Source organism: Chanos chanos, chromosome 5, assembly GCF_902362185.1.
Source record: "Chanos chanos chromosome 5, fChaCha1.1, whole genome shotgun sequence".
NCBI lineage: Eukaryota > Metazoa > Chordata > Actinopteri > Gonorynchiformes > Chanidae > Chanos > Chanos chanos.
In genome coordinates, this window is record NC_044499.1 from 38,499,124 (window position 1) to 38,519,947 (window position 20,824).

The 20,824-nt window shown below is 41.3% G+C and overlaps 1 protein-coding gene across 1 annotated transcript in view; it reads right to left on the bottom strand.

Moving 5' to 3' along the window:
• Positions 1-9,211: 9,211 nt before the first annotated feature.
• Positions 9,212-20,824, bottom strand: part of arhgap12b (Rho GTPase activating protein 12b) — a 46,922-nt gene continuing 35,309 nt past the window's right edge. Inside the window, exons 5-18 of the mRNA XM_030775745.1 lie at positions 20,729-20,809; positions 19,816-19,941; positions 18,003-18,077; positions 17,378-17,439; positions 17,100-17,181; positions 15,318-15,419; positions 15,131-15,229; positions 14,878-14,980; positions 14,550-14,669; positions 14,147-14,245; positions 13,831-13,908; positions 13,536-13,670; positions 13,132-13,237; positions 9,212-11,237 (exon numbers count right to left, since the gene is read on the bottom strand). Coding sequence (XP_030631605.1) covers positions 11,063-11,237; positions 13,132-13,237; positions 13,536-13,670; positions 13,831-13,908; positions 14,147-14,245; positions 14,550-14,669; positions 14,878-14,980; positions 15,131-15,229; positions 15,318-15,419; positions 17,100-17,181; positions 17,378-17,439; positions 18,003-18,077; positions 19,816-19,941; positions 20,729-20,809 — 1,443 coding nt within the window. The 3' untranslated portion in view covers positions 9,212-11,062. The remainder of the gene's footprint in view (positions 11,238-13,131; positions 13,238-13,535; positions 13,671-13,830; positions 13,909-14,146; positions 14,246-14,549; positions 14,670-14,877; positions 14,981-15,130; positions 15,230-15,317; positions 15,420-17,099; positions 17,182-17,377; positions 17,440-18,002; positions 18,078-19,815; positions 19,942-20,728; positions 20,810-20,824) is intronic.

The window sequence follows — 20,824 nt, forward strand, 5'->3', positions numbered from 1 at the left end:
CACAACTTCTTTTATATGTCCCTGTTCTAATCTATGGTTAATTTTTTTTATAGCAATAGTTTTTGTTTCAGGTTTTTTTTTTTTTTAATGACTCCCCATCTCACAATAAAATACATCACAATACGACTGACTTCTTCAGACCTGTTCTTTACCTCGGTCACTACATGTGAAAGTCCTCATCTGACTCCCTGGCTTGTAAACTGCTGCGTGAGTTTTGGTGTATCTCTCTCTATCACACTAGGTCAGAGTTAACAGGGCGGAGGAGTGGATTACAGGGAAGGGCAGAATGAGTAGAGAAAAAGAGGAGAAGAAAAAGAAGAGAGTAATAACAAAAGGCAGATGAGATCAGTTGGCACCCACTGCTCTCCTCCAAGGTCATTTGCATTGATCTGGGTCAGGTTACCGTGCAGGTTTTATGAGTGAAAGCATGAATTAGTAATGCACAGGACCAGAAATCAATAACCTTATGGGAGTCTGAGAACACTACAATACCAGTGTCTCCCTCTGATCTCTCTCAAGTCCAGCAGACAGTGGAATAGCTATCATGGTATGGGCTGAACTTGTGTACCTTCCACTGTAGATCTGTGTGTGTGTGTGTGAGAGAGAGAGAGAGAGAGAGAGAGAGAGGGAGAAAGACGGAATGGAATAAGCAATCTCTCACTCATGATACTTAAACTGTAGAATCTATTCATCTCTACAGTACAGGGAGTCTTTAAATGGTTTTTGGGGGAGAGAACGGGATACATAATAGTAATTCTTACAGTCAAGCATTACACCATAACGCTCTGATATCCAATAGCTCCCCGAGACCAAATTTACTAATGCACATGCCAAAAAAGATGGTTTTTTTTTCTTCTTCTTCTTCCTTCTCTCATTTATAATCCGATTTTCTCATGCTTTGTTTCTCTTCCCTCCTTCCACTGACAAACGTCCAGCTGGAGATGGGCCAGGCGGTTAAAATGGACGGAGATTTGAAAGAGGGAAATAGGAAGGCATTGCAACATCAAACGGGAAAACTGCAGGAAAACGGTCTGTATTTTAGGAGGACATCTTTAAAAACCCAACCGTAGCACAGGTTTATGTGACTGAATGTTTTCAGATGTTTTTGATGAAAGCCTGAACATAAAATAAAGAGGAAACAGCCCTCACTTTTCACATCACTGTTATCAGACCAGGGATAGCTTTGGTGACTTGGACATGCTGTAAGGAGTAATGGGTGGATGATTGATGGATAGTGGCAATACTGTCACATGTCTTGTCTTCTCTCTGTGACAGTGCATTTACTGAGTTCATGGCTGATAATACAGATGGTACTTTTCAGTGCTTTTGTTCTGTCCATACAGCGTTAAGGCAGATGTGCGTGTGCATGAGAGAGAGAAAGACAGAGAGACTATCACAAATCTTGGCCAAGCAGATTAAGTGTGTGTGTGTGTGTGTGTGCGTGTGCGTGTGTGTGTGACTCTGGAGTAAGCCTGGAGATGTATATGTGCTGAGTGCAATAGGAGTGCTGCTGCCAATACTGCTGGAGGAGCTTGATGAAGAAGGGTGGATATTCAGGCCAGGAGAGGAAGCCCAGCCAGAGGGCATAACATCCCCAGGGAAATTTAGGGAAAAGCACACACACACCCACACACACACACACACAAAATCTGTATTCAGGAAATTAGCCTGACTTCAATAACATGTTAATTTACTTCAGTGCTAAATATTGAAAGCAAGAGAGAGATGGTGCAGTGTGTGTGTGTGTGTGTGTTAAATGATATCCACTCTCTCTCCCTGAGAAGCTGGAATGCTTGTCATGGCAGAGTATCGTTGAATAGATTGAGCGCTGCTTTTTGGCTGCAGTTAGTTTGACATACCTGTCATACAACCAAGAGCTTGCCCAGAAAAAGGAACACCCCCAAAAACCTCTCTAATCACCAATAAGCGCTACTGCTTTCAACTGGACAGTAAATCTTTCTGAACAGAAAATACTAATCTCTCTAGAAAGTTCTGTAGATATCCATACCCATTCTAAATGGGTTGTCTCTTGATGAACACTGGTTTGGGTCGATATTTATGACACAACATAAAAGTAAAATCATCACAGAAAATGCTTTACTTCTAGATGGATTGTTTCACTCTGTTAAGGTTATGTCATGTAAGGTGATGGAGAGATGTTAGATTACGGTCGAGTGTGTGTGACTGAGTTAAAGATGTGTTAACTTTGGTGCGAATCTAAATGTTTCTGTTAAATGTTTTATAGGTATAGGAACGTACAGTTATCAGTTTTGCAGTTTGTTATAATACTGCCTGATCTTTTATAGCCTTTCTTTCACTAAATCTTTATTATCTTAATGTTAATCTTAATTTGTTGATCTATCTTTCCATGATTTTGTATCTGAGGCTTTAGGTAAAGGGCCAGCTCTCAGGCTCTAAAACAAACACTTCTGCAGACTGAGGAAAAAGTGAGAGATTGTGTATATATGTGTGTCTGTGATTTCTACCCTCATACATACCTATATTCATACTCTTTTTTTGGTGTTTTGCACATCTCTCTCTCTCTCTCTGTCTCATACACACACACACGTGCTCACACACATAGATACCGTACCACCATCTCCTGTGCAGGCAGATCCTCTTACAGTGTTTGACAGAGATAAGGGCTGGTGAAATGTATCAGTGAATATAATTGATGTTCTGTCGTTAAGGGGAGTCTGGCCTTGCCGGTAATTGTCCAGCCACAATATTGTTCTATTACACACTGTCTGCATACATCTCCAACCAGACCATGACAATCTAATTGTAACTCTCCTTAACTCCATCCCTTTCTTTTCTCTGTGTCTTTCTGTCTTAACCACTCCTCTACCTCTTTTCTATCTCCCCTGTCTGTTTTTGCTTTTCTCTTTCTGTTTTTTTCTGCCTGTGCTCTATTTAAAATTTTTAACCTGTTCTCTGAGGATTTTTTGGATGACACAACAAATAGGAAAATGCTGTATATCTGTATATATATACATATATTTTTTTACTGAATTATTCAACCTAACCTAAGTTGTAACCTATCAAGCTGATATAAGTCTAATGTTAAAAATCTTATGTATAAATCTCACATAATATAATATAGAATGTTGATTTTGTGTACTCATGCTTCATAAAATGACCACAACTGCTCACCACACCCTCCACTGTGTGTGTGTGTGTGTGTGCGTGCGCGCGTGCACGCAGGCATGCGCAGGTGTGGTCTCCATCTCACTCCACTGTAAAAACACTGCCTGTGCTCAATCCTGACAGGAAAAGCAGCCAGCCCTCTCACTGGATTCAATTACACAGCCAAAGCCGACTATTAACACTGTCACACCACCCACCTACCCACACACAGACACACCCACACCCACACACACACATATATGAATGTGGACCTACAGACACAGATGAAATAGACATACGTATTAAAAAAACATATTCATACAGTCTGTTTAACATGAGAAATTCACTAATAGCTAATATCAGGGATCTATTTGTTGGCATCTGTTACATAGTGATGTGCATGCAACCTTATCCCTCCTTTTTTGGGCATCGCCCTATCACTTCCATCCCTACTCTCTCTCTCTCTCTCTCTCTGTCTGTCTCCACTGTCTCATGTCCAACACCAGGTCTCAGGACGCTAATTGGGATGTGCATTGCACAGGTTAAAATGTGAGCAGCTGTGTGTGTGCGTGTGTGTGTTCATTGGCTCTTATGTTGCTCATGTTGTGTCTGGAGAGCTGCTAGAAGGCCATTCTAAGCCTCATGGGAAAACTGAGTGAGATAATAACACTAGGACCCTTTTAACCCATTACGACGGCCTCCCTCTCTCTCTCTCTCTCTCTCTCTGACTATGACAACACTAAATCTATTTACCAGCTTTCTTCTTTCAGCTGTCCCTCATCACGATCATTCTCTCTTGCCATTCTCTTTTTTTATTTCTTTAGACACCCCATTCCTCCTTTCACTCATTCTTTTCTCACTCTTTTAGATGGTCAGTTAATCAGCTCATGTTATTCCTGTACTTGGCTGTTACTTTACATGTCCTCTGATCTTTCCTCCACATGACAGATCAACTCCTAATAATCTGCTCACTGCTGCCATCCCTGACCAATGATGTCATACTTACCCATCATGCGGTGCTGGCAGAGTGTACACACACACACACACACACACACAAAGGGAAAGAGACAGATGGCTGGGAGAACAAAAATCAATTAGGCCTCCAACTCTGGAGCAGGACAGTCACCCAAATCTGACCCCAAAGCAACCACTCCAAACCTGGGCACAGGATGACCATCTCTGCACTTTAGCTTGTAGCTCTCCATATCCCAAACACTAATCTACCTCTTTTTCCACCTCTCTCTCTCTCTCTCCTTCCTCTCAACCCACCTCAGTCACAGAAAAACGGGGTGGCAGAAATGAGGCATACTCTTTATCTGGAACTACACGAATCACGGAAATATACAAATTACAAACACAAATGATGCACAGCATGAGGGAGAAGAAAAGAGGGAGAAAGAAGGTGGGCTGGAAGGAAACATCAAAATGGATTTACTCTGCACTGGAAAAACCTGCCAGCTCTGACTGCCGAGTGAGAAAGATAGAGAGAGGCAGGAGGAGAAGTGGACATGGATTAGGAGAAGAAGATAATCTGAGTAAAAAAAAAGAAAAAAGAAAGAATATAGCCGATGGCACCTACTGTGAGTTGAAAAAGAAAGTACCAAAAAAAGATTAAGAAAAAAAAAAAAAAAAAAAAGAGGGTGAGAAAAAAGCTCTTCACCACACACTAGTGGTTGTCCTAGATCATTACAGTCAAAAATGAACTGACATTATTATAACATGAAGCTATCTGGAGGTAGTTAAACAAACATTTCAAAAATTAAAACGTTATTGTACAGTATTACTGCTTTAGTGTTTCCAGTATGAATTTATCCATTACATATCCACTTAATTTTCTAATAACATGTAATGAAATTGAACTCTATTACAACAAAAAAATTATTTATGGTATTTCCAACACAATTGCTTTCAGTGACTTTCAGTTGTATGGATCATAGGATATTTCCATTATTGAGTCTAATGCCTCTGAATCTGTATGGTCATCTACACAGTTCATATCTTTATTACTTATCAGCTCATTTTATAGTGTGGACTAGCAGAATGCCATATTAAATCGATTTTCTTTTTCTACATCACTCTAAACCGCATATCATTACATCATCTCCAATCCCTCCAAGATTCTCATTTTTCAAGACATCACTGACTGCAAACTGAATCAAAACTATTAGCACAGTACAGAAGATCATCTGGATGAACATGTATTGTTAATTCAGCTCTTTTAACGTAAACAGCATAAACTGAAAAACAACACCTAAAATATACAGTTGACCTAATTTGCCATTGCTGCTCTTACTGTAGTTGCCTTTCATGCAGCAGAGTAAAGTTCTGTTTCACATGCACACACATTCGTGTTTGAGCAAATGAAACAGAACAGTTGCTGGCAAGAGGGAGGGAGAGAGGGGAGGAAGGAGGGAAGAGAGAGAGCTAGAAAGCAGAAAATGTGTCTCTGAGCTCTGGCTTGGTTTGAAGAGGATATGTAGAGCACTGGAGGGTAGGGCATGGGTTCACGAGCATGTGGTGACTGATCAGTGAGTAAATTTGATTTATTCAAAACAATACGCCGTACATACACAATATTCAGCTTATTAAGAACATTGAATTTCCTTTTGCTGTCAAAATGGCCCATGTCACTTTCTTCTACATGATTATCATCAAATCCCCCCCTCACACACACACAACACTGACCCTGTAACACCATGTCCATCACCATTGTGTGTCTGTGTTTCATCGCCATGGCATTTATATTTGCACTTTTAGATTTTAATTAAATGATACAGCCTCTATTCTTTGTCCTTGAATCTAAACCCACTGTAACAGTAATTCCTAAGTCAGCTAAGACTCCAGCGCTGTTCTAGCAGTACTGTTTGATAACTAGTTAACAGCCTGGTGACATGTACCTTATTCAGGTGTATTAGGAATTTACTAGAACGAAAATGCCAAATTGGAAATCATTGCACATGTGTGTGTGTGTGTGCATGTGCACGCGTGTGTACACTTGTGTTTGTTGTGTGAGCATAAGTGTGAAATAAACTCAGGGGAAAAGCAGTCATAATACAAGCACAGAGACGCCTCATTTATCACTCTCTCTCTCTCTCTCTCTCTCTCTCTTTCTAACACACATACACACACACAAACACACAGTGAGGGGCATCTCTTTGGTTTCACAGGCTTTAATTAAGTAGCACAGTGCGCTATTTATATGTCTGATCATCACTTAGTAGCCCTAATAAGGACTTTTCCTGGGGAAACACATGTCATTAATTCTCCAAGGACTTAGACACTAATAATGAACAGGTCGCATGTTAATAAGCTGCTGACTGGGCCTAGTCACCCACCAGAGGCCTAAAGCAAGATTAACAATACTGCATAAAGAGACCTACCGCACAAGCACACTATATAAGACCTAGGCATAAATTACTAGTTGAAGACAACTAATTAGCAACTGGGAATACAATGAACAGTCAGGGAAGGTAATAATATAATTTCATTTGATTGAATTTTCACAGATTTACGCGTGATCAGTGCCACCGAAATTACCGTTCCCATTATCACGGCTGAACATTTTAGGTGTGTTTGGGGAAGACCTAGGACATATTATTTTGAATAAATTCTCCTTAGCTCTCCTCAAAACTGTCCCTTCACCCACTCACTTTCATTTCTTTTTCTTTGTGAGTGTTTCTGCCACCACCTCCTCTGTTTAACTTTGCCAAAACCCTTCAGGTGTTGTTCCTGGCAGAATTTACTGCGTAGCGTAAACCAGATGATGCTGCATGGCTAAACCAATCAAGCCTCACAAAAGCACTAAATGGATATCTGGAGAGGTTCCATTATCTGTCACGTTGCTTTGATACACACTACACCTTATATTTATTGCCTACTTAATGGGCTTTATTGTATTAAGGATGGCGAGAGGAGTGAGCAACGCCAATGTGGCGGTTCCAGAATTCTGCAATTACCTTATGTAAATCCGGGATAGAGAATGTTCAGCTAGCGCTGTTTAAAATGCATTGGATTTCCATGGCAAACTATCAGGACTGCATGCACAAAACCTTCATTAAGGCCAGCTACAAGCTACAATCCGATGACATTTGGAATACTTACATGATTATTTAGTTTCATTGGCCTGTATGTCAAGTTCACTCTTATGTTCACTCGAGAGAGAGAATCTACAAGAGGTTGAATTAAACTCGCACTCAATGGAAAAAAGCAATTTCTTCAAGTTGAGAAGGGTTTAAAACGTATTAGCATTCTCTTTTTCTCCAACATTGCTGCCGTACTTAGAAGAAGAAGAAGAAAGAAAAACAAACACGAGAAACGGTTTAAAACTAACTTTAACACAGTATATGGAAAAGAGTCTTGTCACAACCTGTAGTTGTGTTAAAGGCAGTTCAGGTTTATCACCTCCACAGGCAAACGTGACTGTCACTTTCTGTGCATCTGTTGACATTAAACAGTTATGTGCTATGAATTTTACAAATGTACAGAAAACCGATGGTTGTAAAACTCCTTGCGCTAGCAAAACAAGCTTTTAATATGACCGTTAGTCAGTTAACTCACTAAATACTTAAGCCATTGCTGATGGAGACGGATGCTTACTGGCTGGTGAAACACTCCCGTAAGTGTCAGTGAGGCATCTTGACTGGAAAAATACTGCCCACAAACGGTTTACATTTATATGTCTCTGTAAAAGCAATAAGCTTGTCAAATAAAATGCCCTCTCCTCCACCCCAACCCCAACCGTGCATGTAAATGAAACTTCTAAGCCGTAGTTCTATCAAAGTGAAACGTCCCATAGCTCTAAAAACTTATCTTCATAAAGCAAGCTGTGTGGTCTCCTTCACAGTCCGTCAGATATGGAAAGCTAAAGCGATCCAGGCAGAGGTAGAGCATACTGTACACCAGTGGGTTTTGTTTGTATCCTTTTTAGCACAGCACTGAATCTGGACTTTTTAGGGTGACTGAAACAGTTTTGTGATTAAAATGTTACTGGAGGTATCAAAGCACCCTACACAAATATGACTCCATGATGAAGTGATTTTGCGAGAATATCTATAGTAGAGAAAATAACAAAAAGAGCTCTTTAAATGAGTGTGTTTGTGTGTGTGTGATTGAATGAGAGAAGCTGTACGAGATGCCAGCTCAGTGTATTAGAGGGAAAAATGTTTTTTTTTGTGTACAAGAGAAAAATGAGTGGGGGAAAAAAGGCTAGAACTGAGGAGAGAGGTGTAAGGCAGTTACATGAGCAATACTTTGGAACTTCTGAACTACTAATATTTCAAGCAAGTAATATGACTTACTATAAGAAAATTACTATATTGAAATAAAAGGTACTTGTAAAAGCATACCTGGAGGACAGAAAAGGAAAGCCTGGGCGTGAGAGAGAACAGAGCAGACAGTGAGTGAGTGAAAGAGAAAAAGAGTGAGAGGGAGAATCATGAATGTTTTATGGGCCATAATGGCTTGTTCAAATTACCTGCCCACACTTTGGCCTCCATGGACATGCAAGACCTGGGCCTTTCCTGGCACAGTCAGCCCTGAACAGGCAGCAGCATATGGTGTGCACTTCAGACACCTCTGGGGCTGCAGTTCTGGAGATTGTGGTCTAGGCTATGAATTATAGATATGAGCTAATTGTTTTCTCATTTGGATATTTCGGATTTGAGTTCACTTTGCACTTTTACAGCCTTTTAAAGCAGGCATATGATTTGACATTTTCTTTCATGTTATTTTTCTGTCCCTCTTTTTCCACATTAAATTTGATCCATACTGAGAAAAGCAGGGAAGGCCACATGCTAGTCAACTTATATAAAGAGCAAAAATCATAAAACAGACAACATTTTCCTAAAACTATACTTTTTTTTGAAATTGTGAAGAGGTTTTTCTGAAATACATTATTGATTTTCACATGTCTTAGAGTTATGGCTAATAAAGGCTCTAAATGAGTGAAGAACACGCATAGATATGATACAGGGCTGTAAACCCAGCCATCAGCCCCATGTCAACCTCTCCCACAAAACTGAAAGAAATAAGACAAGTGAGGCTTGGTATGTTATTTGTCCATGAGATTTTTTTTTTTTTTAATTAAGATTAGACAAGTCAATGTCACAAACAGCAGTTAGTCTGAATATTACATTCAAAATGTGAAGATCAAAATGCATCAAAATCCAGCTCAATTCCTCCTTTTAAAGCAATCAATATTGGAATTTTTTAATATTTTCTTTCTGTATACATCTGTAAAATTAGAGCACTTTTTTTCAGCTGTTACTGTAACATTCCATCAAAACAAACACGTTTCAGTTATTCTTGATTTTTTCTTTTTTTTTTTTTTCCTTGTACAACTGGCTTTCATCAAGTCTTTTTAAAGGTCATCTGTACAGAAGCTCTTTGAAGATTTTCATTACAAAAGGCTTTTTTTTTTTTTACATATGCATTTATATCTTTCATCAGAACATGATGTAATACTTTTTCTGGTACCGTCCTGACTGTCCAGAGTCAGTTCATATTTAGGCTTAGGACAGAGATGTAAAGATGCAGGAAGAAAATAATAGAAAAGAGAAACACAGTACTGATTTTGAGTTGATAATGTTAGGACTGAACCAAAAGCATCTCCCGTTTCCCTTTCCAGTAGCTTTTCCAGCAAAGGAAGAAAAAAAAAAAAACAGAGAGGAAAAAAAGAAAAACGTTTCTATTTTTCACGCAAAAAAAAAAAAAATCTTCCAGTCGGTTCTTTAATTCTGGCCTGTAATGTTTAGACAGTGGAATTAGGCAGCATGTTACACTATACACCATGTGACTGTCCAAGCAGTGAGGGCCAATACAGTCCACAGATGAACACTATACACCCAAACACACAACTGGCTCCACAGGCCACGTATCACAAGCATGTCGTTCACGTCTCTCCATGGGTCACTTCTGTCACTAAAGTCTGTTGTATCCATTCTGTAATCCCATTGGATGACAGGATGAAGACACTGAGATGAGCGTATTTGTTGTCCAGTAGTCTGGGAAAGAAGGAGGGCGGGGGGGTGGAAATAGGGAAGAAATGTGGAAATGCAGTCTTTTAGGAGAAAGGCTATTTTAAATTGAAGGGAGGAGGAGAAGAGAACCAGTGACATTTTCTGGACTTTTCCACTGGGCAGAGTAAATCTTAGTCCTAATACTGATAGTTAGCCACAGTCTTTTTTTGGAGCCATGCTCTTTATTCTTGCGAATCAGTAGTTAAAGTCCAGTAATGCTGATTTCCAATGCCATTCATTTGCAGCGTATTCCCAAAAGACTGAGGAAACCCAGAGAGTGCGTGTCCAGCTCCGCCCATATGACAGAGTACACCAGACTGAAATGTATGTCATTCCCATCTGCCCAAACATCTCTCTCACCCTGAACTGTTATCATGCCTCAGAAAAAGCACGCAACAATTCTCTCTCTCTCTCTCGTCCACTGAGTCCATACAAAGTCCTCTCCATTTTGTCAATACTGGCCAAACTACGAGTCCAGTGCAGGATGAGCAACCCTGATTTTGACTTAAACACACTACACACACATACACACACACACACACACACACACCAAAGGTCCTCAATTAAACAATGTACTGTCCAACGCTGCCCAATGTCCATTCTGACTTATTCACAGCCATGAGCAGAGGTAGCTACCACTCAGGAATGGCAAACCGAATTAAAAAAAAAAAAGAGAGAGAAAACTGATATCTGTACATCTTCGAAGCTCAAAATATTAAGTGCATAGAGTCCTTCACTAGTTTCCTGTATTAATCACTTAAACTCCTCATGAATCACAGCTGCTCATGCACATCCTCTCTATGGTATCTCATAGGCTTGGTCCAAAGCAATGGGAACGCTCGTCAAAAGGCCTGGATGTGGTTTTTGCGTTTGCGGTGATATTTCTGATGTCTCCCTGGCGCGGGCCGGGGGTGTCTTCTCTACCTGCCGAAAATGTTTTCGTACTCCAGGAGGATGAGCTCCACAATCTGGTTCTGATAGACCATGTGTACGGCCATGTTGCCCGTTTCCGTCTCTGGCCTCAGCAGCGTCGGTCCAAACACAATGGCCACACTCTGAGACGTCATTCTGTTCATCTCCCCATGCTCCATCACTCTGAGAGAGAAAGAGAGAGAGAAAGAGAAGGAAAGAAAGAAAGAAAATGTTACTCAAATAAGTGCATTATGTATATTTGCAGCTTACAATGCCAACACAATAAAACTATTTTTTTTTTTATATGAAAAACAACAGCCTAGGGGTGAGGAGATCTTACACATTGTAAATAAATCTACACAAATCACATCTCTCTGTCAGGGCCTGAAATGTCAGACTGTAATTTTTTCTGCAACAATAGACCTGCGGCCTCCATCTTGAATTGCGGCGCCCTGAGAATCATTTGCATGCAAATGGAGCCCAAGGCAAATGTCATGGTGTGTGTTTGACTCCGTGGTAGCCTGTACTCAATTTACTGAGTATATAGTTAGAGTTAGCCATAAAAAAAGCCAATATCAAAAAACATGTGTGAAACCATCTATACTGAGAAAGTCATACAGATTTCTTTGTAATGAAGAGAAACTGGTCAAATCAAATATTCATACACACACACACACACACACACACAGACCCTCACAGACACAGACACACACACAGACAAGGACACACACAGAAACAGGATTCGTGCTGTCCACTTCCTGTGATCCTAACATGCAGCTCTACCTCAGACACTGAGAGAACTCGGGATCTTGCCTCACACTAACCAAACTGGAATGGGAAAACAATAGGGAGTAAAGAGAGTGTTATTAAAAAGCTGAGAGCGTGTGTGTTGTGGAGGGAGTAAAAGTAAAAGTCTTGTCAAGGTGGACATGCAGTATCTAAAAAGGAAGTCGACCAGGCTGCATTATAAACCTCAGCCTGCTGAAAGATTCATGCCGTCATTTGGCTGGGAGTCCAGCATCTTTAGCTCTCATGTTTATTTCAGTGAGAGATAGAGCAGTCTGCCTGATAAATGAGGCTTCGCTTCAACTCTGCTCTTTTCACTGCATCTATATATTCTATTCACCAAATAACACAGATTTCCCTTTCCTCTGCCTTATTATACTGGACTATATCAGCAACTTCCATATATATATATATATATATATAATGTGTATTATGACGCCGTTTTGTGATGGGTTCTTTTTTTGGTGTTCCCTGTTTTTGCACTTTTACTTCATCCTAATGCTGACATACCTGATTCAGCTCATTAACAAATCATCCGATCTATGATCATTTAGTTAGGGTTTTTAATGCTAGGCAAAACTACACTGACAGGGTTCGAGTCACCTGTGAGGATGTAACCGTAGTCCTGAAATCAACTCCACATGATTAATATAACACACTGATACTGGCTTATTCAGCTTCTCTCTGCTCTGAGTCACTGACTCTCCCTCTAACTGGACAGGACGGAGCGAGGGACGCTCTTTCTCTAAACAGTGTGGCCTACCTTAAGTGCCTCTCTCTTTCTTTCTCTCTCTCTTCCTCTCCAGCAGCCCACCTCTCCCTCCCTCTCTGTCGCCCTCCCTCCCTCTCTCTCTCGCCCTCCCTCCCTCCCTCTCTCGCCCTCCCTCCCTCCCTCTCTCTCTCCCTCCCGCTCTCTGGCACTGTTCTAATGATATAGTTGGCGGGAGTCCAGGCTGACATCAGTAATGGATAGAGTGAGATAACTCAATAAAGCCCTTCTGTACAGCACAGAGACCACACCCTACTCACACCTAACACACATACACACACACACACACACACACACACACACAGCTGAGCAACATGATGTCAGCTCACCTCACAATGTAGTTCACCAATACTAAAACATACACCCCCACAACACAAAAATATGACCTCCTCCTCTCTCTTAGGCTAATTATGTTTAGGATATGATATGATATTATGTCAAAATTATCCAGTTTGAATAACTGAAGACACAGACTTTACTGAGTCTTGTCACAGTGAAGAGAGCAGTACTGTCTATGCTTACCTTCTCAGGTGTTTGAACAGAACTTGCATTGTTTCTTGATTTGGTTTCGGCAACAGCTTTATTAAATCTTTTATTGACTGGACACGTTGCTTGTAGTCTGGACATTCTGAGGAGTAATGAAAACAAAAGCAAATGCTAAACAATTTTTTTATACATAGAGGCCATAACAGACATTCTCCCTCTGTTCCATACTACCCTCTAGTGGCTGTATCAGGCATTGCATATCTGATATACTATCAGTATCCCTGGGCACCACAGGAGTTTCTCTGTGTTTATGTCTCACTCTCTATTTAGGCTTTTTTCAACAAATCCTGTTGAGTTGAATGATTTTGAATGCACAAGTGGCATTGAAAAACTCACAGGGAGAGAGAAAGAAAAAGCAAAAGCGAAAGACAGGTACTCACTGATGGCATTGACAAAGTCATTGAAAGAGCTGTAAGTGAAGAGAGGTTCCGGAAGCTCACGGAAGAACATCTTGAGAGCACCTGTAGTAACATGGATGTCTTCCCACTTACTGTCGTCCAGGTTCACCTTCTCATCTGAGTTGTTAGATAGACAGAGAGAGAGAGAGAGAGAGCGCATGCATGTGGATCATATAGACATAAAGTGGGATAAAAAAGCCATATTACAAATTTATATTCTTATCACATCTTTATATGCACACAGGCAGACAAAAATTCACATTGTCATAAGCCCTACCGTGATTGACTGCAAAGCGCAGTTTCTGAATAACTGCTAGATTCCCACTGACTCTGTACAAGCCATCAATATTCAACCCTGTAAGACACAGAGAGAGACATAGAGAGAGAGAGAGAGAGAGAGAGAGAGAGAGAGAGAGGTGGTAGAGGACAAGTAGTGTAAGGAGATGTAAAAAAGAAGTTGGACACAGGAAGAGAAATGGAAAAAGGAGTAATTGAGAAAGAGAGGATTAGAGCCTTTTCTACCAACGGTACATATTATTATTACATATTATTAACCATATGAGGCAAGAGGCCAAACAGATATCAGGCTTTACCTGTGTTCTCAACATGATCAATGCACATCTTGACAAAGTTGGGCACCAGTGTCCCCTCTCTCTGACACAGACTGGTCAGACTGGAACCAAACACCTGATCTGAGAGCACAGGGGTGAAAGGGCACAGGGGGTCAATCAGGGGTTCAGGGCGGAGGGGGCTGTATCACAGAGACACTTAGACCAGGTGTTTGGGTTACTTTTCAAACACAAACAAAAAAAGAGGGACTGAAATTTGAAAACATATCAAAACTAAACCATGGGGAGCTCACTCCCTCTTCATTTCCCTCACAAAGTTGTCTGGTATGTGTGCATGAGTTGACAGCTGACAAGTGTGTGTTGAATTGTGGGCTCTGCATGGCTGTGTTGAGAGTGGTGTGCTCTGTGTGTGTGTGTGTGTGTGTACCTTTGATGTAACCCTTGTCTCTGACAGCTTGTAGAGTAGGTCTGCGTGTGAGAAACTTCTTTAGTTTGACTCTCGTCTTCTTCTGCTCTGATGATTCCATGCTGGCAGAATTCTTCATGGCTGAACACAGGAGAGACCAAAGCATTATAGTCAGAACAATGTCTCTGTTTGACTTGTGCTTTTTCTCAAAAAATCTTTTTTTTTTTTTTTCTCCCAGACGCTGAGGTCTGTTTTATCACTTCCCTCAGTGCACACTGTCCACCACTGCTTCACGGTGTCTTTTTTTCTCCGTCTGTCTCAGTCTGTGTGTGTGTGTGTTCAGGCATACCTCTGGATTTCTTTGAGTCTCTGTGATCTTTTTCTTTGTCTTGTTTCTCTGTTCCTGGAGATTCTGGCATGTCTTCTTCAATAGCTTCATCAGACTCCCAGGCCTGAAAACACACACAAACACACTCCTACTGCAGAGACTGCATATATGTAAGTGTACTTTGTAAGTGTGTGCGCGTGTGTGTGTGTGTGTGTGAGTGAGAGAGAGAGAGAGAGAGAGAGAGAGAGAGAGAGAGAGAGAGAAAGATACTCACATGTGTATTGACTGTTTCAGTGAGGGCTCTGTACCAGTCATTGATAACACTATCAATCTCAGACTGAATCAGCAGTTCTGTGCCCTGTCGGGTTTTCAGCTGGAGGTCAAAGGACAAAAAGGTCAATGCAGATGGTTAAAGGTCAAGGTGAATTTACGACTATAAACACGTGAGCACGGCGCTTTACCTCAATAACATGTTTCTTGCTGGATTTGTCTTTGGATGCCCATTCCACTGAACCTCCTCGAAGGTCAATGGTAAATTCTGGTTTGGACTGGTTTCCTCCAAACTTCTGGAAGAAAGGTGGGATTAAAGGATACATTCTGTATTAGGTTGGGCTCTGTGAAATGGTGACAGGGAGTGGGTTAGTACATCTCCACTGAGTTAAATCCAGGGTTCAAAACTGTTATAGGTTATTATTGGAGGCTGCTAAATTATAGTGTAAAGTCAGGTTACTGAACACACCTCCAGTGGAATTTAGTTGACAGATTAGTTTAGATTCATATGAAAGGTCAAGGGACAGTTATGCTCATATTGTGGATACAGTGACACACGCTTTCATGCATGCCCCCCCCCCTTTCACACACACACACACACACACACACACACAAACTGCATTTCTCTCTCATTCATACACATATTTATCTCCCCCTGACTCAAAATGCATTGTAATGATTCCAGAGTTTGGCCAGGGCGAAGCAGTCCATCAGATGTCTCTGAATGATGCAAAGCACAACCAACCTCCAACTTCCCCTAGTCTTACATGAGTTCAGGCCAGCAGACTGAAGACATGTTTCAGTAGGTATGTGAATTGATTCTGATGCTCTTAGACATTAAGCATTTGGCACCCATATTGTCCCAAACTGAAACATGTCTTTGACAGAAGTGCATGCCAACAAACATAGGTGTTCATCACAGCCATTTTCAAAATGTATGTTTTAGCAAAGCCTGCCTTCTTTCTTGGAAACAACCAATGACAGAGCAGAAAGAGCAAGACAGACAAGCAGAGGGTGGGGTGTGCAAAGGAGATGTGAAAAGTGTTGGTAGGAAGTTTTTCTTCACAGCAAGTCTCAGATCAGTTTAACTTGGATTGAGTCCAGTGGAAAAACCTCTTATATCCACTCTAATTGAAGCTGAGTTTGAAATAATGGTAAATTAATGCTGAAAGATGAACAGAACTTTTACACAATTAAGTGCTTAGATGAGCAACAGCTTCAACAGTCAAAGTAGACACGAGAGGTTTTTCTGTGAACAGTTACGGAAACCTCAAACCAAGAACAATCTGATCTCAGATCAGCATTAAAGTAACTTCCTGCCTCAAGAGTGGCACATACAGAGGCAGCCTGGCCACGCCCAGAGCGCACATAGGATACCGCCGGGCGGGGCTTAACCGAACGCTTCCAGTTGCTTAGCAACGAGAGGAGGAGCTCGGGGAAGGAGCCACTGCGGTAGTACGACTTCAAGGAAGAGAGAGAGGGGACAGGAAGAGGACAGGAGGGAAAGAAAAGTAAAGAATGACATATGAAAACAGGTTCACAATCCACAGAGGAGAGAAAGAGAACAAAATGAAGGAGAGAAACGATGATAAAAAAATAAAGTAATGCAGAAAGGAAACAAAGGGCCAGACAGCTACATTCATTAGCTCTCTGACATAGACAACTACTCAGGCACTGGTCTGGTCAGGGCACAACTATATCCAGCTATCTACATCACAGAGGACATGGGAAAAGATTCAACTCTATTCATAGTAAGTCATTCATGTCTAACTTTCCAACATTTAACAAACAGACCGAAGTTGGAGGAGGCTGATTAGCTCATATGACGTTTTAAAGGAGAAACGCAGATGGATTTTTGTAGCTACTGGAGCGTGCAATAAATGTAAAAGCTATCCTCACTGGTGTACACTCATGATCGATTTCTGGTGTTTTCTAAAAGACAGAACGGTCACAGTGTGTGATGGGATACGTACCCAACTAGTGCCACTACCCTGACCCTTAGCAAAGAGCAGAGTAGAACCCTGTAGAACCGTCCATGTTGAGGCCCAGTTTTTCCTGTGGAACAGAGTCAGAGAGAGAGAGAGAGAGGGGGAGAGAGAGACTTTCTGTAACTCAAAGAACTGATCCTAATATTAGAATCTCAGAGCAGTATCAGCCCCATTCATCTCACATTTCAAAAAGAGCTCACTGTGTCTGAACAAAACAAAGAGCTTCAGTTTGCCTGTCGGGTTTTTACATTTGGTTTCTTTACCTGACTTTTTTGCCATTTTCAGTGATCTTGGTGACGTTGAGGACTCCACATTTCTCAGATGGCTGAGAGAGACAGGAGGACATGAAGAAAAAAAAAAAAAACGATTTTCATATAAATACGAGTGCTGTGTGCTGAGGAAAATCTGAAATCACCGAATAAATTTGGAAATGGAATTTTCACAAGCATAATTTACAAACTATGGAGGAGCAAAGAAAAATCAAACCCAAACAACACTAGAAATTTCAAGCACACAAACACACACATCAGAACGGTGCTTAGACACCTACAGACAGAGGTACAGAGGAGAGTAAGACAGTAACCCCAGAGAGACGAGCTCTATGCATATGCCCTGATCAGTGCTCAGGCTGACATTATAATGGACATAATTCAGTTAGAATACACACAGTAAAGGTGAACACGCCCAGCTGGCCATATGCATCAAACAGAGCTCAACATGTCAGTAAGGAAATAGCAAAGACATTACAGCGGAGGATCAGAGACTCTGAGGGGACCATTAAGACGCAATGTCAGATGAGTACTCTGAATGATTGAAATCTACATCCAGGTACGTACACACAGACAGACAGACAGACAGGCACAGACAGATATTAGTGTGGATACTAACGGTGGAGGGGTGTTTAGGTGATGAGGGGCAGTAGTCTGAGTCAGGGGAGCTCTGTTTGGGCACATTCCCAGACTCCTACAATGTAAAATGAGAAAAACAGCGTGAGCGTCTCTGCAGAGCTCAGCGGAGGAAAAGAGCACCAAAACGAAAAGCCAATGAAATTTCACCCAGACTGAAAGCGCATCACTCCCTCCATCCCAAATTAAAAAGGCCACAAACTGTGACAGAGGTGTTTTAATACATTTTTGTGTTGGTCATTTTCGGCTGGACAAATGACAGCCTAAATGCCCCAGCACTGGCTCCAGGGTTATCATGATCACAAAATGTTCACAAAAAATAATTCAAAGCCTGAGCTGATATTGATCAGCTGCCAGGAGAGTATTATGTCAGAGAATATCATGTGTAAGAACAAGGAGGGTGTGACACACTCTCAGGTGATTTCACTGGGTGATAAATTAGTACAGGCTAACAGATTAAGTTAATATGCACATACAGGTATTAGTCTCACTCACACAAACACTGTCAGACACACGCACAGACACACACACACACACACACACAGATTATCCAGCAAGGAAACATCCTCTGTGACAGCAGCACTGATTTGATTTGTTTTGATTTGGTTCAGTGATTCTCTCGGACACCCACTGTTACAATCAGGAAAAAAAATGAACAAATCTGATTGGTCGAGGCTTGGCGGGGAGAGTGCACTAACTTGGTGTTTGTACAGTGACAGTCTGCAGCTCATCGAGTGAAAGTTTGTACTCGAGCGTTTGTGTTTGAATGACAGCTGCAACAAAACCACACAAACTATCACAACTGGGCTCTTTAAACAAAGAGTATTAAACTCAAGAACTTAACTAAAGATAACAACAGCGCTAAAATAATAAGGCAAAATCTGTCAGAGAAATCCCACAGGAATGCTGATGTAACTCTCATTAACTGAGTTGGAGAAGCTGCTCATTTTTTTTTGTCTGATAAAAAGAAAGTTACAAAAAAGAAAAGCCAAAAGAGCAAAACAAACAAACAAACAAAAAAAAACACAATAGCCGGGTCCTCCAATGTTAAGTCTTTCATCCCTGAAAGCGCGTCCGGTTGAGGGAAGCCTGGTGAGGGCTGTGCTAGTCTGCCCAGAGACCTCAGACGGGTGAGTGGGATAATAAAAGAACAGTGACGGGTAAAGGAGGCCAGTAATTGGCTTTGGGACCCCATGCTGACATTCCAGGTAAGACAGGAACACGCAACAGTTAGTTACACCTTCTCTGGCTATGACAAACCGCAAAAGCTATCAGGGCCATAACATGTCAAAATCGAACTGACCATTTTAATGAGTGTAAACAATACATCACATACAGCTGATCTTTGACCAACGTTTCATAGATAGTCAAAAGCTTTAAAAAAAAAAAAAACGAACCCCAGAAACGAAACCTTGTGCAAAGCATTCCAAATCTATGGTTACTGTACACACACCTTTCATGATTTTCACTGAGGTTCTGGTTCTAGTTTTACACCATAGGTGAATGAATTCTGGTCCACAAACAGTATTTGCAAACAAACTCTCAAAGACTTGGAGTCTGAAAAAAATGGATTACTTAGAGAGAGTAATCCTCTCTAAAGTTTATATTAAGGTGCACAGGCTGACCAATTGACCAAATAAACTCCTCAGAAACACCACAGGTTAATGCTACTAAACACATTAACATTTTAGGTCTTTACATAAACATCATGTCTACTAAATAGCATAGCATTAGTTTTTTGTTTATATTGAACAACATCTACATCTGAGTGTTTACTAAAAGGTGTGTGTGTGTACCTTGTCGTTAAGCTCCAGTACATAAGTGCTGTGTCTCCACTTGGTCAGGACAATGGGATCAGGCTGCTTCCTGTCCAGGCTGCGACTCTTCGCACTGTCTCCAGGGTTTGGTGGAGAGAGATTGTACTGAGGAAAGAAAAAGTGTGCATATAAATGACAGAACAAACAAAAAAAAGAAAACAGAAATCCTAAAAGACAAACAGAAAGTCAGCAGAAACCTGAAATAAGTAGGAAAGGGTTTCTAGGAAAAGACCATAACGAATGGGCCAGAAAGAGACCGCAAACAGTTGCAATAAACAACAACAAATTCTTACCATCCCTGAGAAAGACAGAGAGAAGAAGAAAAAACAAAAAGAAAAGACTGAAAGTAAAAATGAAGTAAAAAAAGAAAAAAACAACAAAAGGAAAGAAAGGCAGAAAGACAGAGAAACCAGAGACTGGCCGTTACCTCTCCTTTCACTGGCCACAGAACCATCCGTGTTCTGACGTTCCAGCTTGATTGAACCCCCCGACCCGAGAGCGACCACAGCCTGCTGGCCCAAAGGGACCGCGGCCCCCCTGTGCCTCTGAATGTGTGAGTGTGAGTGAGTGAGTGTGTGTGTGTATGTGTTTGTCTGCCACTCAAAGACAGAAAGCAGTGAGAGGATGTCTCAGTGTGCCTACATCTCTGATCTGTATTAACAGATTACAGAGCAGGATTACTTTCAGACCAACCCCACAGATCAGAACCTGGCACGGTCAATGAACAGCCAGGAGTCTACGGGTGTTCGTCTGACCGTGCCTGCAAGAGGGACATTTAAACCTGGGCCGTAAATAGCGACGTCTGATAGCAGTTAAAACCTTACTCATGCTACTCCTGTCCTCTGACTAACAGTTTTGAGACCTGTGGTAGAGGCCAGATGACAGGACTTACTTTGGGCAGTTCCCATTCTGAACGCGACCCATCTGCGCTGTAGTAATACGGCCTTCCCTGCTCATCCACGTGTTTTATCCACTGAAAGACACAAGA